Raw genomic sequence first — 21,191 nt, 5'->3', positions numbered from 1 at the left:
ACACACAGTTTGTACACACACACAGTTTGTACACACAGTATATATACACACACACTGTACACACAGTTTGTACACACACACAGTGTACATACACACAGTGTACACACACACACAGTGTGTACACACACACACAGTTTGTACACACACACAGTTTGTACACACAGTTTGTACACACACACACAGTGTACACACACACAGTGTACACACACACACAGTGTGTACACACACACAGTTTGTACACACACACAGTTTGTACACACACACAGTTTGTACACACACAGTGTACACACACACACAGTGTACACACACAGTTTGTACACACACACAGTGTACACACACACACAGTTTGTACACACACACAGTTTGTACACACACAGTATATATACACACACACTGTACACACAGTTTGTACACACACAGTGTACATACACACAGTTTGTACACACACACAGTGTACACACACACACACAATGTACACACACACACAGTGTACACACACAGTTTGTACACACACAGTGTACACACACACACAGTGTGTACACACACACAGTTTGTACACACACACAGTTTGTACACACACACAGTTTGTACACACACACAGTGTACACACACACACACAGTGTACACACACACACAGTTTGTACACACACACAGTTTGTACACACACAGTGTACACACACAGTTTGTACACACACACAGTGTACACACACAGTGTACACACACACACAGTGTGTACGTACACACACAGTTTGTACACACACACAGTTTGTACACACACACTGTGTACACACACACTGTGTAATAACCTCTTGTTTTTTATCACAGCTCTCTCGCTGGTTCAGCAGTTCCACTGCTGGATTATTTTTTTACCGCCTAAAAACGACGACCGCTTTGTGTTGCGATTGAAACGTCGTGACACATTTTATTTGTTGTTTTACTTTATTTTTCTACCCGCGTGACTTTACCCAAAGAACCAAAGAGGATGGATTCCTGCAGTCACGAAAGCTTCAAGTCAAGATTAAATCACAATGGCTTTCTACGGTTCCTTGAATGATTCACGTTTAACCAACGTGCATCGCCTGTGTACATGATGTGCGTACATTCAGACGTCTCACCTCAGACCCAGCCAGTAGGCTGCCGCGTTCGTTGTGGTCGACGTCAGAGAGCGCCCGGCCACGTGACCTCAAGGTGTGAGGGGTTGGTAGCGAGAGTTAAATGGCGGCCATTGGCGCGCACAGCCGCGCCGTGGAACGGTGATCGTCTTTGCTTGGCAAGCAAACATCTGTGAGTCGTCGTGTCCTTGCGTGCAGGTTGCTGCGAAGTACATTCAGGGTTGTGTCAATTGACAGGAATTCAGTGCGGTACTACACTCGTGTTGAACATAGCAAGAGCAGAGGCCTTGCTAGGCCTTTACTGTAATATTAGTTTAATTGTTGGATAATTGCTACATTGTAGGATACACTGATGACTAAGACTTCAGTAAAGTATTGTATGTGGGTAATTGCTTGCTTGTACATCATGTGAGATGTAGACTTGTACATTGTATGGCCTCGTTAAATTGTCTACATTGTGGAATGGGTGTTTACATCGACACATTTCCAGAACTTAAGCGTGTAATGAATACTGAATGTCTTCTAGCTTTGAAGCTTTCGTGACTGCAAGGATTAATACTCCTTGTTTTTTTTTCGGTAAAGTCACGTAGGTAAAAAAAAATGAAAACTACTGAATTAAATCACAACAATTCGGAGGCAACACAAGCTACCTTGATCAGGTGTTAAAACGCACAGCAAAGTGGTGCTGTTTTACACCTGATGAGGGAAGCTTGTGTTGTGATTTGAATTTTAAAAGATACGCAAGTTATTGCAATAAAGATAAGGGCGTCCAGAAGGCACTACTCTGCCGTCATGAACATTGTTGGGACAGTGTTTAGCGACCTGTGTATGAAATAAACATAAGTCCCCGTGATGGGAATGTTCCACTATAGATGAGTTGCCACCACAGTGATCCATGCGTTTTGCATGCCGACGGATGTACCAGACCAGCTCGCAATCCAAGCATCCAGACTGGATGAAGAGCTTCGTCTTATTCTGAGACTAAGTTACATAGACCCATCACAGAGACCCATAGACTCATTTGTAAATGTGTTGTGGGTTTGCTGTCCAGCTCACACACTGGTGGTCAAGTAGTGATTAATCGGTACGTTCTGTTCCACGTGACACACCTTACTGATTGGCTTTGTCAGGTGGAGAAGTATGTAGAACACATTTACGCGATCTCTAAGCACAGGAAAACACTTTAGGACTTAAATCTTACTTTCGTCGAATGTGTCTGCAACTGAATGTCTCCAGTGTTACGATTATTATGCTGCAGATCATCATAAAGTGGTCACGAAATCAACTCTGTGGGACTCTGCTGCCACTCTGACCTGAGGTAAGACGCTAACATTGTGGCAGTGGTTGTTGTTGTTGTTTACCCAGGTACAGCCTCGCTTCTTCTTTGTTTTGTAGGGATATCAAGTGAGTTACACAGCTGTAGAATCGATGTCCAAGTTGTATCATTAACACATTGCAGCGTGTGGTAAAGCCATGCTGGGCTTGTTGCCGCTCCGCTGACCACTCACAAATTCCGAAGTGAGAAGTTCCCATCGTGGTGGTGGTTATTTATCTTGTAGGGATATCAATTTAGTAGCAGTGAGTATGGAATCGTTTTCAGGTTGGAACATTACAACGTGGGGCCGAGTCATGCGGGGCCTTACCCGCTGCCCTCGCCTGATTGTATTTGCTTTAATACTCTGATTTATACTCTTTGGTTTTTTCAGTAAAGTCACGTAGGTAAAATAAAACAACTAAATAAAATCACGACGTTTCGGAGGCAGCACAAGCTTCCGTCTTCAGGTGGAACAGTCACAGCAGAATATCTGTGTCAAGTGGACAGCTCTGAGACAGCCGGGATTATATACAGGTTAAGGGGGGGGGGGAGGAGCCAGAAAGGGACGTGGGTGGGGGGGAGGGCTGAGTTAAGCCGCCTTTTGTTATGCTGCAGGGGGTTCGGGGGGAGCGATGGTGCACTGCACGACAGCGAGTACAGCCCCATTTTTGAAAGCAATGGAAATGGCTGTACAATTATAAGGCAGCTAAAGTTTGGCATACAACCCACTGAGAGATGGAAACGGCTGTACAGTTATAAGGCAGCTAACGTTTGACTTGATTTATAACATTTTTCCAATGGTTGCTCAATTTGAAACCATCCTCTCGGTTGAAGTTGTGTCTATGTTTGTATATCTGGATGGCTTCATGGACAAATCTTTGGTAATATCTGGGAGGTTTGCAGAGAACTTTGATATCGGAGAAAACAATATCATGATAACCCACAGCGTTGTAACAGTGATCAGCCACGGCAGAGTAATTCGTTCTGCCGTGTTTCAAATCTGATTTGTGCTTGCGAATTCGGTCAGAGACACGTCGCTTCGTCTCCCCGATATAGCAATCACCACAAGTGCAGCTCAATTTGTAAACCCCGGGGTACTGTAAGTCGGGAATGACATCCTTCACGGATGGGATCAGGTCACGGATTTTGTGTACTGTATTGAACCGGACCTGGATCTTGTGTTTGTTTAGAATTTTGGAAATCTTTTTTTGTAACGCCTACTGTTGTATATGTGGGTGTGTGAAAATTGATGAAAAATAATTAAAATTAAATGAAATTCGAAATTTGCATAATTAATCCGAAATTATGCTAATTCGTGTAATTATGCGTGTAACTATGCTAATTAGAGAGGTAATCGTATTAATTTATACGAGTGGGTGTGGTTGTGTTAATGATAGCCTTTATGATAATCAGGCCCCGCCTCGTTGACGAGGTGGGGTTATCAATCAGGATAACGCAATCAATCGTGTGCAGTTACGCTAGTGTCAATTCGGCCTCGTTGTCTAACTTCGTATTATTGATCAGCATAATACAATGATTCTCGCTTTAACACTCTCCGAGTGTTCATATTTTAGGTCCCAAGTTCATATCATTCGCTTTAAAGTTTAATGAGTGTGGATTGGTGTTTTTATAGTTTAGGTTCCCGAGTTCATATCTCGTCGCAGGATACAGATCTTATGCAAAAATTTCAGGAAAGAATCACACGACCACTTCTGTATTAATCAATTTATTTTCTAATTAAACCTTAACCATAATATGTATGTGAACTCTCAATCTCGGAACTTCAACACGGTATCCACACGGTATCAAGACAGTATCATCAACGACTGTACGATTTCACTTTGATAACACATGGACCCCGCATAAAGCGATTGCTGTTAGTGAGAGAGGGAGTCAGGACATGCAAATGCTATGCTACACAAAAGCTTATACATTATAATATGAACGATCATTATGCTTGAAATGGTCAGCACATTATCACAGGCGACTGATTAACATGCAACGGTATTCATATAAAAAGACAATCAAACAGTTATTATTTCCAAAGGCATAAATGTAACAACAGATCCACCGGACAGACTATAAGATTACCGAAATGGCTTAGTGTGAGAGTATGCGGCGGAACGTGTTATCTCACGGGAGATTAATTAATTAATTCGTGAATAAGATTGTATGATCAGAAAATCGGTTTAGCACGATTCCTCCCCGGGAGCGTAGCTCCGTGGCGAAGGTGCCAAGGGCTAATTCGTATTGATGGATCGGTTGGTAACTTATGCGATTAGAAGTACAGTCCAAAACAAAATATTAAAGAGGGAAATTATGAATATACTTATAAATGACGGACTGTTATCACACAATCGATGCTTCCACAGCCAGATGGTTCACGGACTTGAGTGTTCGCTTCTGGTTAAGGACCCGTGTATGTTTGAATGATATGAACTGTTTTGAATAGTCAGTGTTTGGAATTAATTCTTTGCGTTGCCATACGCTTAAGTTGGCATCGCTTGTAGGAGAAGTAGCCTCGCTCCCTTTAGAGCGGTGAGGTGTGTGGGAGTGCATCATACGAATCGCCGCCCTCCTCCACGCAGCAGCCAGCCTCTGTCCACGGGGAAGAGTTGCTTGATCGCTCTCAGTTCTGCTCAGTGGACACCTCTCTCCACTGCTGGATGAGCTGCGCGATCACGCTCGTGCTGGTTCGCTGACAGCAGTTTCTCTCCGCTGTTGGATGAGCTGCATCGGCACGCTCCCTCTCTCTGGGTGGAGAACTCGAACGTGCTCGTTGCTGGTTTGCTGAAAGCAGGTTTTTCTCCACTGCTGGATGACTCAAGTCGCACACGCTCTTGCTCTGGTTTGCAGAAGCTCTTGCTTGGTGCGTCGGTCGCTCTGCAGCTGGTCTCAATGTAGAATAATCTTTCAGCAATACTCTGTCTTTCAGCTCTTGGAAATCACACTGGGTGACGCCTCACTACCCTGCGAGTCTTGCCAACGTCAGTGGGTAGTGATGGGGCCACTTTGGCTTCTGCTCGCCGCCCCCTGCTCTGCAGCTCGCCGGCTGGCGACCTGTTGCTCTCGTTCCCGATTGAAACTGCTCCTGAGCCGACCCACTGGTCGAACTCCCCGCGTTCCGACCTCCTCCGAGTCGAACTCCCCGAGTTCCGACCCCCCTGGTCGAACTCTTCCGAGTTGCTCCTCCGAGTCGAACTGTCTCCCGAGAGTCGACCCCTCGGTCGAACTCTGGTGAGTCGACCCCCCCCCGGTCGAACTCTGGTGAGCCGACCCACTCCTGTCGAACTCTGGTGAGCCGACCCACTCCTGTCGAACTCCTCTGCAGCTCCTCCGAGTCGAACTGAGGTTTCAATGCTCAGGATCCTCTTTTTATGCCCAAAAATCCCTTCACTCGGATCCTGCCCACAAGGCGGGGTTTCTTTCGATTTTTGCTGTGTCAGGATTTGTCCGTATGTACCTGTGTCCGTGTGTGTCCGTACGTGTGTCAGTGTGTGTCCTTGTGCATCACCCACGGTATATTCCGTTGTCATACTCCTACCATAAAACCCACAAGTAAAACAATCAACTGTTATAAATTGTCTCGAAGGCGCCTCTCTGTCTGGGTGCACCACCTGGAGGGAGGGGCGATATTCCCTCCGACTTTCACCGACGCACAAAGAAATGGTTAAAAAGTTTTAAGTTAACATTTCATTTCATCAGAGTTCCACAGTTATGATTCTGTATTAATCCAAGGTCTGGGTCAGCTTCCCGTTGTGGTCTTTGACTCGTGTTTCCCCAAGCATATACACACTCCTACCCCGCGCTGCGGGGATACAAAGACGGCCGGGATCTCCCTTTCTCTCCTACCCTGGGTTTAACATCGCCCTTTGCTTACGTTGCAGTTTTGCTGTGCGCTTGCATTTCTTTCCCTCTCTACTCTTACTTTAACCCTGCTTATTATTTGCGTATGGGTGGAGGCTAGAGCATTTATGTTGACTTAGGAAAACCTGATTGTTATAGGCTTCGGGTCAAGTCGTATAGAAATTATTAAAACATGGAAATACATCTCATATTAAATTAATAGACGGGTGATGGTTACATTGACGTAGCTTGTGGCAGGGTTCAATTGAAGTGGGTGTGAAGATCAATAACTTTAGCCTACCCTGTCGTTAAATTCCGACTTTAAGTTACTTTAATAGTAATGCAGAACCAATTAGCTTTTTTGACTTAACTAGATCTAGGCTAACGCAACCTCCCAGTGACCCTGGCTTTGTGTTTATGTCAGCCCTTTGCAATCCACTGCGCTCTGCTCTCTATCTGCTCCCTCTGACCCTGGGAGGGCTCTGAACGTCAAAATCGTGTTAGTGGGTCAAGGTAAATATGACCTCCACATGCCATGCTGAGGCCTGGTTTGGTGTTTTTATTCATTATTAAAATTAAAAGAAACAATAGAAATATGTATCTATATGTATTGAAAAATTACTTGTTAATATTAAGATGGAAAGGGAGGCATATACAACACTACTATGTATGGTAATGTGATGATTTTGATAGGAGTATCAAGTGGTTGTTTCCGTGTGGTGGGAGAAACAGCTTGGCGGATGGTACGGTCAGAGTATCCGTTCATCTTGAGGGCCAGATGTACATGTTTTAATGAAAACATTGGTCTTAATGAAAACATTGGTCAGAAATGCAATGAGCCCTATGGCATAATGTTTTGATGAGCGAGTTATTTTGAGTCGGGTGGTGGGAATCAGGCTTCAAGTAGGAGTCTATGGGTGGACTTTCTGTAAACAATGTCCCAAAGAGCCATCAGTCCTCTCAAACTGAACATCCAAGAATGGCAGCTTGCCATCTTTCTCCACTTCCATGGTGAATTTGATGGATGGGTGTCTGGAATTAATGTGGTCTCGGAAATGGTTCAATGCTGGGAGGCCATGTGGCCAAATGACGAAAGTGTCATCCACATATCTCTTCCATAGGGAAGGGCAAAGGGTGGATGTCTGGATGGCGTCTGATTCAAATTTCTCCATGGAAACATTGGCTATCACTGGTGACAAGGGGGGAGCCCATAGGGGGAGCCGATAGGGGTACGCTCAATGTTTTCATTAAAGCATGTACATCTGGCCCTCAAGATGAATGGATACTCTGACCGTATCATCCGCCAAGCTGTTTCTCCCACCATACAGAAACAACCACCTGATACTCCGATCAAAATCATCACGTTACCATACATAGCAGGCGTTACTAAAAAGATTTCTAAAACTCTAAACAAACAAGATCCAGGTCTGGTTCAATACAGTACCCAAAATCCGTGATCTGATCCCATCCGTAAAGGATGTCATTCCTGACTTACAGTACCCCGGTGTTTACAAATTGAGTTGTACCTGCGGTGACTGCTATATCGGGGAGACAAAACGACATTTCTGACCGAATCCGCGAGCACAAATCAGATTTGAAACACGGCAGAACGAATTCTTTGGCCGTGGCTGATCATTGTTTCAACACAGCGGGTTATCATGATATTGTTTTCTCTGATACCAAAGTTCTCTGCAAACCTCCCGGTTATTACCAAAGATTTGTCCATGAAGCCATTCAGATATACAAACATAGACACAACTTCAACCGAGAGGATGGTTTCAAATTGAGCAACCATTGGAAAGATGTTATAAATCAAGTCAAACGTTAGCTGCCTTATAATTGTACAGCCGTTTCCATCTCTCAGTGGGTTGTATGCCAAACTTTAGCTGCCTTATAATTATACACCCATTTCCATTGCTTTCAAAAATGGGGCTGTACTCGCTGTTGTGCAGTGCACCACTGCTCCCCCCGAACCCCCTGCAGTTTAATAAAAGGCGGCTTAACTCAGCCCTCCCCCCCCACCCACGTCCCTTTCTGGCTCCTCCCCCCCCCCCCCTAACCTGTTTATAATCCCGGCTGTCTTAGAGCTGTCCACTTGACACAGATATGCTGCTGTGACTATTCCACCTGAAGACGGAAGCTTGTGTTGCCTCCGAAACGTCGTGATTTTATTTAGTTGTTTTATTTTACCTACGTGACTTTACTTAGCAGCGTTCACTAAAGTGCTGTCATCCCGACAGTTCTGTTCCTTCACCTGAAGAAGGCTACTTGTGTTGTGGCCGAAACGTCGTGAGAATTTTATTGTCTTATTTTCTTTTATTGTTTTATTCTCATTCTACGTGACTTTACTGAAAGAACCAAGAAGATGAATCCTTGCAGTCACGAAAGCTTTAAATCGAAATTGTCTTCACCTGGCTGGTTACTTTAAAACTATGTTTTAAAAATGTCTACCATTTTTGTTTTACCAGGCAAAGCCCACCGAGCTCTTTTTCAGAAGCGACCTGCCCACAACAAAGTGGCTTATCATCGTGTGAAATTTATATCGATCAAATATTTTAATTGTGTGATGTTGACTCGAATTGGGGAGGGAAAAACCGGAGGACCCGGAGCAAAATCCATGTGACCACGGGGAGAGAGACTTGAAAACTCAATATACAGGAGGCGTCAGGTTCGTGATTAGACCCACGCACTTCTGTATACCAGGAGAAGTACAGTGAGGGGAAAAAAGTATTTGATCCCCTGCTGATTTTGTACATTTGCCCACTGACAAAAAAATGATCAGTCTATAATTTTAATGGTAGGTTTATTTGAACAGTGAGAGACAGAATAACAACAAAAATCCAGAAAAACGCATGTCAAAAATGTTATAAATTGATTTGCATTTTAATGAGGGAAATAAGTATTTGACCCCCTCTCAATCAGAAAGATTTCTGGCTCCCAGGTGTCTTTTATACAGGTAACAAACTGAGATTAGGAGCACACTCTTAAAGGGAGTGCTCCTAATCTCAGCTTGTTACCTGTATAAAAGGCACCTGTCTACAGAAGCAATCAATCAATCAAATTCCAAACTCTCCACCATGGCCAAGACCAAAGAGCTCTCCAAGGATGTCAGGGACAAGATTGTAGACCTACACAAGGCTGGAATGAGCTACAAGACCATTGCCAAGCAGCTTGGTGAGAAGGTGACAACGGTTGGTGCGATTATTCGCAAATGGAAGAAACACAAAAGAACTGTCAATCTCCCTCGCCTGGTGCTCCATGCAAGATCTCACCTCGTGGAGTTGCAATGATCATGAGAACGGTGAGGAATCAGCTCAGAACTGCACGGGAGGATCTTGTCAATGATCTCAAGGCAGCTGGGACCATAGTCACCAAGAAAACAATTGGTAACACACTACGCCGTGAAGGACTGAAATCTTGCAGCGCCCGCAAGGTCCCCCTGCTCAAGAAAGCACATATACATGCCCGTCTGAAGTTTGCCAATGAGCATCTGAATGATTCAGAGGACAACTGGGTGAAAGTGTTGTGGTCAGATGAGACCAAAATGGAGCTCTTTGGCATCAACTCAACTCGCCGTGTTTGGAGGAGGAGGAATGCTGCCTATGACCCCAAGAACACCATCCCCACCGTCAAACATGGAGGTGGAAACATGCTTTGGGGGTGTTTTTCTGCTAAGGGGACAGGACAACTTCACCGCATCAAAGGGACGATGGACGGGGCCATGTACCATCAAATCTTGGGGGAGAACCTCCTTCCCTCAGCCAGGGCATTGAAAATGTGTCGTGGATGGGTATTCCAACATGACAATGACCCAAAACACACGGCCAAGGCAACAAAGAAGTGGCTCAAGAAGAAGCACATTAAGGTCCTGGAGTGGCCTAGCCAGTCTCCAGACTTTAATCCCATAGAAAATCTGTGGAAGCAGCTGAAGGTTCGAGTTGCCAAACGTCAGCCTCAAAACCTTAATGACTTGGAGAAGATCTCCAAAGAGGAGTGGGACAAAATCCCTCCTGAGATGTGTGCAAACCTGGTGGCCAACTACAAGAAACGTCTGACCTCTGTGATTGCCAACAAGGGTTTTGCCACCAAGTACTAAGTCATGTTTTGCAGAGGGGTCAAATACTTATTTCCCTCATTAAAATGCATATCAATTTATAACATTTTTGACATGCGTTTTTCTGGATTTTGTTGTTATTCTGTCTGTCACTGTTCAAATAACCCTACCATTAAAATTATAGACTGATCATTTCTTTGTCAGTGGGCAAATGTACAAAATTAGCAGGGAATCAAATACTTTTTTCCCTCACTGTAGTTAGCATCCGAGTCAAAGAACAGTCTCAGTGCCAGGAATAATTAACCTCCAAAGGAAGCTGCTGAGGGAGGGTGGTGATTTTACACAGTTTGCACTACAGAAGATTATTACAACTGCTTAGACCAAAGGATTGCCACACTGATTTGCGGATTATGATTATTCAACATTGGCTTTCCAGACCTGCTGAGAAGAAACTTGTAAAGTTCCATTGTGGTTTCAGGCCAGGGCATTTCTGCGCAAATGTCATAGAGGAGACCCTTGTTTGTGGTTTCGACCTTTAGCGGGAAACCTCTATGCATAGCAATTTAGCCTTTCGCCGGTATACTGTACCCGGAAGTACAGTTTCATCGATTTCTACCGTGGTGCGGATCAGGGCAGGCGAGGGACGCGAGGCAGTCCGAGGCACCTCAACCGTTGCTGTGCAGGCATCTCGTGGGCTAAGGCAAAGACCCCCCCCGTATAGCCTTAACAGATTGTTGAGGCAAGTGCTGTTAGCGAGTAGCACCTATGAAGTCTGGCATGACAAATGAAGGGGCGAGTGACCAGCGCCATGCCCGGCCGCATTTGTCTGCCCAGTGGCGATGTTTGCACATGTTCACACATCACCCAGGTACTTTTTTGAGGTGGAGTTGACGTAGAGAAGGCCCAGGGCCAATTTATTGAATCACCATTTCGTGTTGGGCATGAGCGGGAATCTAAATCGGGTCGCCGGGTTCAAAGCGCAGCACACTAACACTCCCCACTCGCGCACTGCTCCCCACTCAGGCACTGCTCCCCACTCAGGCACAAGCATTATCATCGGAAGTATAGTATTCAGTACTAGCTTAGTTACCTGGCTTCGCACAGGTCTCCGTAATCAAATGTTAAGAGTAACGTCTTGCCATGTTGTCTTTACTGGAATAATTGAATTATGCAAATGAAGTCAATAAATGCGTTTATTTTGTCAGGATTTTTTGTTGTTATACAATCGCAAGGTTTAAATTTCGATTTGAAGCTTTCGTGACTGCAAGGATTCATCTTCCTTGGTTCTTTCGGTAAAGTCACGTAGAACGAGAATAAAATAATAAATTGATAAAATAAAATAACAATAAAATTATCACGACGTTTCGGCCACAACACAAGCGGCCTTCATCAGGTGAATGGACGAGACTGTCTGGAGGACAGCGAAACGTCGTGACAATTTTATTGTGTTATTTTATTTTATCAATTTATTATTTTATTCTCATTCTACGTGACTTTACCGAAAGAACCAAAGAAGATGAATCGCAAGGTTTGTTTGGTTGACAGCGTTTAAATTTGTTCCGCTTGGAGAGCTTCAGTATAGACAATGTTGGATCTTTTGCCATTTGGTGGGTTTAATCGAATGAAGCTTCAATTTTGGCATACATGTCGACGTAAAATTGGTGGAAGAGCTCTTTGTATCTCAAGAAGAGATTGAAGCTGCCGTTTCGCACCATGATCCTGAAGGCAAAGAAGTCCATGGCGGAAATCTTCTTTTGTGTTGGTAAGCCTGTTGCTGGGTCAGTTTGGCGAAGTAAGAAATGGTAGCCAACATCACCTTGCCAGAAAATCAGAGGACATTGAAGAGCATTAGGATCGGTGTGTTTCAGTTCAGTATAGGGTTTTGTTCCTCAGTTGCAAGACAATGCGTCGAGTGCCATGTTGTTCAGCAGTCAGAATAACAGCCACCTCAGATGTTGTGAGTGCATTTAAGCAGAACTCATGTTGACCATGTGGAGTTTAATCTGCATGAATGACAACATTGTCCTCTGAAGTCATCTTCTCCATGGCACGCTTGAAACTGTGAACATAAGAGTTGTCCTCATAGAGCATGGCATGCGACAGCAATAGGACTTGCATCTCGGTTTTGATGACATTGTTGCAATGCTGGTGAGCCTGTCTAGTATTGAACCATGGTACTGTTGAAGCATAGCCCTGGAGGGTCTCCTTTCCATGTCATTGCATGGCAGTAGCTGCAAGAAGTAGACATGGAACCAATGGCAACTAATGGATCAGAAGTGTAAATGAAGTGAGGAATGTATGGACATTTTTTTTTCCTTTTGGCTACATGATCAGGCACCTGGTTGCAGCCATTGTAGTGCCGTTTGCAAGCTGCCTTGCTGAAGACATTTACGCAATTCTTTGGAGGGAGTAATTGTAGTGCTTGATGTGGGTATTAATTAGTGTGTGTGGTGGAGTGTGTACATATCATTATTTTAACGCGAGTGTGTGTATGTGCGTGCATTTTATTCCTTACCAGGCGATGTATACTTGATGTATTTAGTTGTAGCTGTTGTATAGCGTTTATGTTGTGTAGAATGAGGTCGGTAGTGTTGGTACGTAGATGTAAATATTTTAGAATGGTACATAATGTTTTAAAATATATATTGCGGTGTGTTAGAGGTGATTGCACGTGCAGAGAGGGCAGTAAGGAGCCGAAAGTGGATGAATTTGGCGGCAAAAATGCAGGCCTGATAATAGGGAAGGATTTCGTGGTAAATATGAGAACAAATATAAGAGTTCAGTGCAGACACTTATGTTATAGTTAGTGCGTGGAATTGTAGTATATGAAATGCCATAATGTGTTTGCATGTGTGGCAAACCAGAAGTAGTGAGAATGCCCAGGGATTTAATGCCATTACGTAGGTAATGATTAAGTATTGAATATTGTGCATTTAGCTTTCGCGCGGCACTTTCTAAAAACATAACCTCTGCGATATTCAACGGGCTGCTGTATTTTCTGTCGATCGACTACCGCAGAGGAGTCCGGATTTTCAGCAGAAATTATATCTCTGCTTTCTCGATGTAATTTAGGCCTATAGTAACATAAAGAGGCTTGGGGCTTTGGATTGTTCTTTGTTTTCGATATCTCTGCCTCCGCTCACATTCATTGAGGATTTTTATGATTTTGGGCAGGCCCGTCTAAAGCTGCGTGACCAGGAGTCAGAGCCATTTCCTGTTCAACTTTGCTTATGACAGAAATGCACTTTGGTGCCATGCATTACATTACATCTTCAATAATTACACAGTTAGAAAAGCTCACAATGGCCATATACATAAATTGCCTGGTCAAATTTAAGGGATTCTTCCCTGCTGGTCAACCATGTTACATCTGCTGATGATCTGGTAATGGCCGCTCCATGAGATGAAGTTAGAGAATCTTGTTCTGTGCCTGGATAATTCCATCATGAAATGGGGCCTTGCGTATGTTCCACAACTCTCCATGAATAATTAATCAGGCAGTTCTACAAGTGGTGGAGAAGCTCCCATAGCTGGTTAATGTGTTCACGCCAAGCTCTGGCAGCCAGAGTCTCACTATAAAAATTAGTCGAGCAGCATTCTTTCATTAGAATGCGTTAACACTGTGGAAGCTGCCTGGACTTTTGCTTAATACAAATCTGCGAGTGTCTACCGCGAAGGTCTAGTCCATCTGCGACCATCCCTCTCCCTGCCATACTGGCATCGCATCCGCCCCTTCGTCCTGTGGATGGTGGGCGCACACGATGGTGGCACGTAGCCGTTTCAGGCTGGGCCCGACCGAGTTACGTGGGTCACGCGGCCAAGAGGCGCTTGTTGGTGAACACAACCCCCGGGCCTGGCTCAAGAAGTGATATCAATATAGAATATTTGTAAGGATGTCCCCTAATAGATTCCCTCTGGAAATCTACGAGGCACGTGCCACTGGGCAAAGACCCCCGGGGCTGGCCCAGGACATGCTGGTGGGACTATGTCACTCGGCTGGCCTGGGAACGCTTGGGAATTGCCCATGAAGAGCCAGAGTCTTGTCAGGGAAAGGGAGGCCTGGACCGCCCTACTCGCCATGCTGCCACCGTGACCCTCACCAGGACAAGCAGATTAATAAACGTACGAACAAAGCTGTGATTCTTCTGGGCCACAGATATTACTCTGTGGATGCAAAATATGAACTTATTAAAATGACCGTCTGTGCTGGCTTATAGAATGGAGGTTGGCCTGCCTATGATCCATCCTCTATTGAACCAGACTATACTTTATTTAGAAGCTTACAGATTCTTAATATAGAAATATAGAAATATAATCAGCGAGTCTCTCTTTGGCAGGCGAGGCTGCATTGGTTCGGTCATGAATCCCGCATTCCCAGACACCGCATGCTCAAGCAGCTTCTGTTAGTCCAGACATTAGCAGCTAAATAGGCATAGCATTGGCTCGAGAAGAGATTGGAGGATGTGGAGGTGATCGGACCTGCAGATGACTGGTGCCAGAGTGTCAAGATCGACCGCTGTGGAGGAGGCTCGTGAGGTATGCTGCAGGACAGTCGAAGATATTTGCTCTCCAACAACGATGAGGTCGGAGGAGCGACGCTCAAGTGAATGGGTGGACCGCTGAGTTCCTAAAACCCAGCAAGACAGTGGGAAGCGCAGCTTTGTGCATCTGTCAGTAATCCCTTGACACCTGGACAGTTCCCATGACCTGCTGACAAGTGATACACCCTTAAATGGCCTTAAATTGCCCCTAAAATGGCATTAGCACTGTGATAAGTTCACTTACAATTCGTCATGAATGGTGGATGTTTTGTTTATAATATGTTAATGATCCATGTGAAATGGATGTGTATTTAAGAGTTTATCTTTGTGGGGAGCGGTGGCGCAGTTATTTTACTGCATTATGAACTTAATTAGTTTGATTATCGCCGACAGCAAACATGATTAATAAGTGAAAGCTGAACTTATTGTGCACCTCTGCTATGTTGATTGATCTTCAATTAATTACATGGTGAAGGGAGGAAGCATTAATACTGAGCAGATGCAGGTGGCCAGGCATGGTTCTGGACACACCACCACTTTTTTACCATGCCAGTGTGTGACCGTGTAAAATTTGTATTTGCTGTAAAGTATATTAACTCAATTGAACACAGAGATTAAATCAAAACTATCGTTTTTTTTCCCTCTGGAACTTTTTATAAGAATAGAAACCGGAAATTATCACAGTACATATGCAGCTGAAGTTAGATCTGTTCATCCGAGCATTCAAGGAAATCTGAGCTTGGCTTCACACCTCTGAGTTGTGATTGAATATAATTTTTTGCATTTCTGGATAACACACAGTAATATTTTCAACACCCTTTGCTATCCATAAGAGGTTTTTGGGTGAGATTGCATAAATATATAAATGTGTCATTAAAACCCGCCACCACCCGACACAGCCAACTAGTAAGGGTTGTCACGTAAACAGAACGTGGCCAATTCGTCACTAGTACAGCACACCGGTGTGTTGGAGTGCCAAGCCCCAACGTTTACAAACTGAGTACGACGTTTCGCCAGTAATTACAACCAGCTTCATCAGGCGACAGCCAGACTTGTGGAGATGTCTTACCGTTTTGTTCCTAATATAGAGGCGTAGATGTGGTGACCACTTTCCTGGGCTCTTGCGCCACGTGGTGGAGGGGGGATTACTGAGACAACGTACATGATGCATGTGCATTATGCGAGCCCTTTGAACTTGTCCTTCCTGTCTATTGTTTATTAAAATCGCCCTACCAACGGTAATCCCTATTGAAGTACGCTGCCCTTTGTATGCATGGATTTAAACAATGTATTATTGGAAGATTCGCTTCCACGCAGCACAAAGACGGTAGCTATCCGAATGTAACGTTAAAGTTATTTTGATTTCTTTCAATTTCGATAGATTATCTAATTAGTCTTGTCCAGTAGTAGCTGGTTTTGCACAAAACTTCAACATCATCAAAATCAATTGAGTGTCCTTGTTGGCACGCGTGTTCTGCTACTGATGACATTTGAGATAATTTAATATTTCTCTGTTCTTTTAGTCTCGTGCCGATCATTCGTTCTGTTTGCCCAACATAACATTTACCACACGTGCAGTTAATCCTGTACATACCTTGTGTTGATAGCTTCGATAATACATCTTTTGTACCGGATGTTAAATTCTGTATTTTATGTTCCGTGCCAGATCTGAATTGGATGTTTTGTTTTTCCAAACATCTGGCTAGTTTATCAGTTACTCCCGCAATGTACAAAGGGCAGTGTGCTTCAATAGGGATTACCGTTGGTAGGGCGATTTTAATAAACAAAATAGACAGGAAGGACAAGTTCAAAGGGCTCGTATAATGCACATGCATAATATACGTTGCCTCAGTATAACCCCCCCCCCCATAATGTTCAAGAGCGCAGAAGGGTGGTCAACACATCTACGAAACAGTAAGACTTATTCATATTCTTAGTTTTTTCGGTAAAGTCACGTTGAAGAGAAGCAACAAAATAATAAAATATATATTAAACAATAAAAAATTCTCATGACGTTTCGACCATAACTCAAACGGTCATCTTCAGGTGTGTTGGTTTAAGTTATGGTCGAAACGTCGTGAGAATTTTTTATTGTTTAATATATATTTTATTATTTTGTTGTTTCTCTTCAACGTGACTTTACCGAAAAAACTAAGAATATGAATTACTGCAGTCACGAAAGCTTTAAATCAAAACAGTAAGACTTATCCATAAATCTGGCTGTCGTCTGATGAAGCTAGTTGTAATTGCTGGCGAAACGTCGTACTCAGTTTGCAAATGTTGTGGCTTGGCTCTCCAACACACCGGTGTGCTGTACTCGTGACGAATTGGCACGTTCTGCTTACGTGACAACCCTTACTAGTTGGCTGTGTCAGGTGATGGCAGGTTTTAACAACACATTTATATATTTACGCGATCTAACCCAAAAACCTCTTATGGATGATATTGGTTGCGAAAGCCTACGTGTTAAACCCTTTGGTATATTCGTTGAATTTTGCTGATAAATGTTTCTGTTGTAGCCAGACAGCCGATATTGTGCGCTTGGAATTTTGGGTTAACATTCAATTTGAAGATGCTAGGGCTTCCAGGCATATTTTTGACCATTTGTCCTCTCATTGCGTGCCTTAGCAGCCCTTGTGATCAATTGGGGAATATCTTGAATATATGAATAAGTATAGACGTGTAAGTCATGTGTGACTATATATGCATTCCTTGCCTCGATACTGATGTAGATGGTGTTGGTTTTTTTTTGTCTGTAGCTGTCGCTTCCTCTCCAGAATTGGTCTGATGGAGCAAAGGCGCTCAGCTCAGCTCAGTACAAAAAGGCAACAATGTGACCGGTGTGCATACAACACGGATCATCCTGGACATTTGACACGGCACCAGAGAACTCACACAGGAGAGAAACCTTTCAAGTGCACTGTGTGTGACAAGGCATTTGCACAGTCATCATGCTTTCAGATACACCAGAGAACACACACGGGAGAGAAACCCTTCCAGTGCACTCTTTGTGAGAAGGCATTTGCACAGTTATCACCTCTTAAAATACACCAGAGAACACACACAGGAGAGAAACCCTTCAAGTGCACTCTTTGTGAGAAGGGATTTGCACAGTCATCACACCTTAAAATACACCAGAGAACACACACGGGAGAGAAACCCTTCCAGTGCACTCTTTGTGAGAAGGCATTTGCACAGTTATCACCTCTTAAAAGACACCAGAGAACACACACAGGAGAGAAACGCTTGCAGTGCACTGTTTGTAAGAAGGCATTTGCACAGTCATCACACCTTAAAATACACCAGAGAACACACACGGGAGAGAAACCCTTCCAGTGCACTGTTTGTGGGAAGGCGTTTGCACAGTCATCACCTCTTAAAAGACACCAGAGAACACACAGTCTTCAGAAGATCCCCAAGGAGCGGAGTCTGAAATCAGCTTGTGAAAGTCAAAGTGCCACAATGAGCCCATCCCTCATTAACCAAGAACCAGAAGAAAATCCCAGCTTGGACACTTTTGAAGGTATCGAGGTGAAACGTGAAGAGGTGAAGGTGAAATGTGAAAAAGTGATGGTGAAGAGGGAAGAGGTGATGGTGAAACGTGAAGAGGTGATGGTGAAACGTGAAGAAGTGATGGTGAAGAGGGAAGAGGTGATGGTGAAGAGGGAAGAAGTGATGGTGAAGAGGGAAGAAGTGATGGTGAAACGTGAAGAGGTGATGGTGAAGAGTGAATAAGTGAAGGTAAAATGTGAAGATGAAGATTCAACTCCAAAATCGGACCTTCACATCGATGGAGGCAACGTGAAGCAAGAGGAGAATTCTGACTGTGAGGCAGAGCGTGGAAACTCCCTGCAGTTTGTGGAAGTGGAGGTGTGGGTGGACTTCTTAGACAATACAAAGTCAAATGGAGACCCGTTAGATGTGTAAGCTTGAGACGATGTCGCTCCAATAGATTCACCTTTTTCACAGGCCTTTAATGAAAATAACGTGAAGTTGAACACTCAGTTCCTAGGTTCAACCTGTAGAGTAAGAGCGGCCAGTCTTTGTGGACCTGTGGGTTGGGTAGATGTCCATCCAGGAGCGAGAGTCAATAAGCTCCCAAGCATTAACTATGTTATAAACAAATCCCTGCAGGGTGGGCTGGTAGGACAAGTCTCTGTGCTGTCTATTGCTGATTTTACACCCAACAGCACGAGATTTCACTTCGTTAAAGTATTGAAAGGGGACGGACGGACGGACACATTAATCTATTGCAGGCTGGTACACTCAGTTTACAACTTCATTCCTACCAGTATAAAATTACATGGATCAGATAACGTATAGTGTAGTGTATAGTGTAGTGTAGGTAAATTGTAGCATCCAAACTATGAAGAAAAGTGCGCTTGGGTAGGACACGTGGCTAGGAGGGATGTCGATATTTTTAAGATAAGTCGATGTTTAAGATAAGTCGATGTTTAAGATAAGTCGATGTTTAAGACAAGTCGATGTTTAAGACAAGACGATGTTTAAGACAAGTCGATGTTTAAGACAAGTCGATGTTTAAGACAAGTCGATGTTTAAGACAAGTCGATGTTTAAGACAAGTCAATGTTTAAGATAAGTCAATGTTTAAGAACAGCACGAGATTTCACTTGGTTAAAGTATTGAAAGGGGACGGATGGACGGACACATTAATCTATTGCAGGCTGGTACACTCAGTTTACAAATTCGTTCCTACCAGTATAATATTTGCATTTATATGGTGCTTGCTTAATTGCCTCAGTAATTCATAGTTTTATATCGTATCTTGTCTCAAACACTCGAAGAGCATCCCAATGTAGCAGCTGCCCCTGTATGGCATAAGGTGGACCTGCAACAGCCTGCATGTGGTCAAGAGCCTTTCAGTAGGGGGCGATGGTTAATGTGGCATTTCAGTTGTGGAGTTTGTAGGTAAGGTTTAGAATTTGCAAAAAATGTACCCAGATGCCAGCATGCAATGGCCTACTCGTTTTGAATTACACAATAGTTTGTTGTACATACACTGTTAAGCAGATGGTGCATTAAAAAATATATATCAGCTTGTATATACGATGTAACATGATGCAGTAATTCAATTTTGTTAATATGCCTGTCAAGAATTTAGAATTAATACTTGTCTGATTGTGTGCGTACATGTAACATTTTGTCCATAAGGGTCAAACATTGAATAAGTGATGTTAGGACAAAGTGCGTTTTTGGAAGTAACCTGTACAGATAACTCAGGTGAGACCTGTTGTTGTGATACAAGCCAAAGGGTATTTTTGTTTTCAGGAAGCATCTGCCTCTGGAGCAACTCATTGTCTTTGCAATAAGGAGCACGCTCGGATCATTCACCAGTTACAAGGCATACCACTTAAAAGTTACACGTAGTGGAGATACATTCTCCACAACACGAATTGTAATTTAGTATTACGTGTTTATATAGATTTTGTCAAACTAAGACTAGAAATGCACCTTGCTGATTAACTTTCTGGATGTTCGTAACCATCGGTTGATGCAGCCCGACTGCTGTTGAGACGCTGTACACCAATAAGGGTCCACAGGTGGCTTGCACTCAATCAATGATGCACTCCCAGAAGGCTGTGCTAGTTATAGTTTGTGTAAAACATTCCTTTGTTTCGTGGAGAGACCGATAAATGAAAGAGGTGTCTGCTGATCTTTTTCGTATCTGTGTCCATCGATATCGCACGTTGCTTACCACGTGTTTATTTAAATATGCAAAGCGCCCTCGGGAGACGTCACCTCAACGTCACGGGTGGGTGATGTCAGCGCCTCCCCCCTGTCTCTGGTTTGTGACGTCACCTAGAGCAGAACTCGCCTCGTCCACGCGACATGACGACTGTGCACTGTTAATTTGCAGTCATTAAATCTTGACATAAACCAAAGAACACACAGAAGAGGAGCCCATCAGGTGTACTGCGTTTGTACACACACACAGTTTGTAGAGACACAAAGTTTGTACACACAAAGTGTGTACACACACGCGCAGTGTGTTCACACACACACGCAGTTCGTGTGTACACACACGCAGTTTGTACAAACACACGCACAGTGTGTACACACACACGCAGTTTGTGTGTGTACACACACGCAGTTTGTACACACACGCACAGTGTGTACAAACACACGCAGTTTGTACACACACACGCAGTTTGTACACACACACAGTTGTACACACACAGTGTACACCCATACGCAGTTTGTAAACCCACACGCAGTTTGTGTACACACATTTGTACACACACAGTGTGTACACACACAGTTTGTACACACACAGTTTGTACACACACACAGTGTGTACACCCA

The 21,191-nt window shown here is 43.9% G+C and overlaps 1 protein-coding gene across 1 annotated transcript; it reads left to right on the top strand.

Annotated features, from left to right (window-relative positions):
* Positions 1-1,096: 1,096 nt before the first annotated feature.
* On the top strand, positions 1,097-20,541 carry LOC142923362 (uncharacterized). The gene is made up of 3 exons (XM_076064450.1): positions 1,097-1,284; positions 2,371-2,430; positions 17,628-20,541. The coding sequence occupies exon 3, from the start codon at positions 17,656-17,658 to the stop codon at positions 18,601-18,603; it is 948 nt and encodes a 315-aa protein (XP_075920565.1). The 5' UTR covers positions 1,097-1,284; positions 2,371-2,430; positions 17,628-17,655; the 3' UTR covers positions 18,604-20,541.
* The last annotated feature ends 650 nt before the right edge of the window (positions 20,542-21,191 follow it).

This window comes from Petromyzon marinus, unplaced genomic scaffold (genome assembly GCF_048934315.1).
Source record: "Petromyzon marinus isolate PM22_M1 ecotype Great Lakes invasive population unplaced genomic scaffold, UKy_Petmar_22M1.pri1.0 PM_Scaffold_45, whole genome shotgun sequence".
Lineage (NCBI taxonomy): Eukaryota > Metazoa > Chordata > Hyperoartia > Petromyzontiformes > Petromyzontidae > Petromyzon > Petromyzon marinus.
This window is presented reverse-complemented; position numbering and strand designations above follow the sequence as displayed.

Excerpts from the sequence above, each read along its gene's own strand:
- LOC142923362 (XM_076064450.1), top strand. The coding sequence starts at position 17,656 with ATGGAGCAAAGGCGCTCAGCTCAGCTCAGTACAAAAAGGCAACAATGT.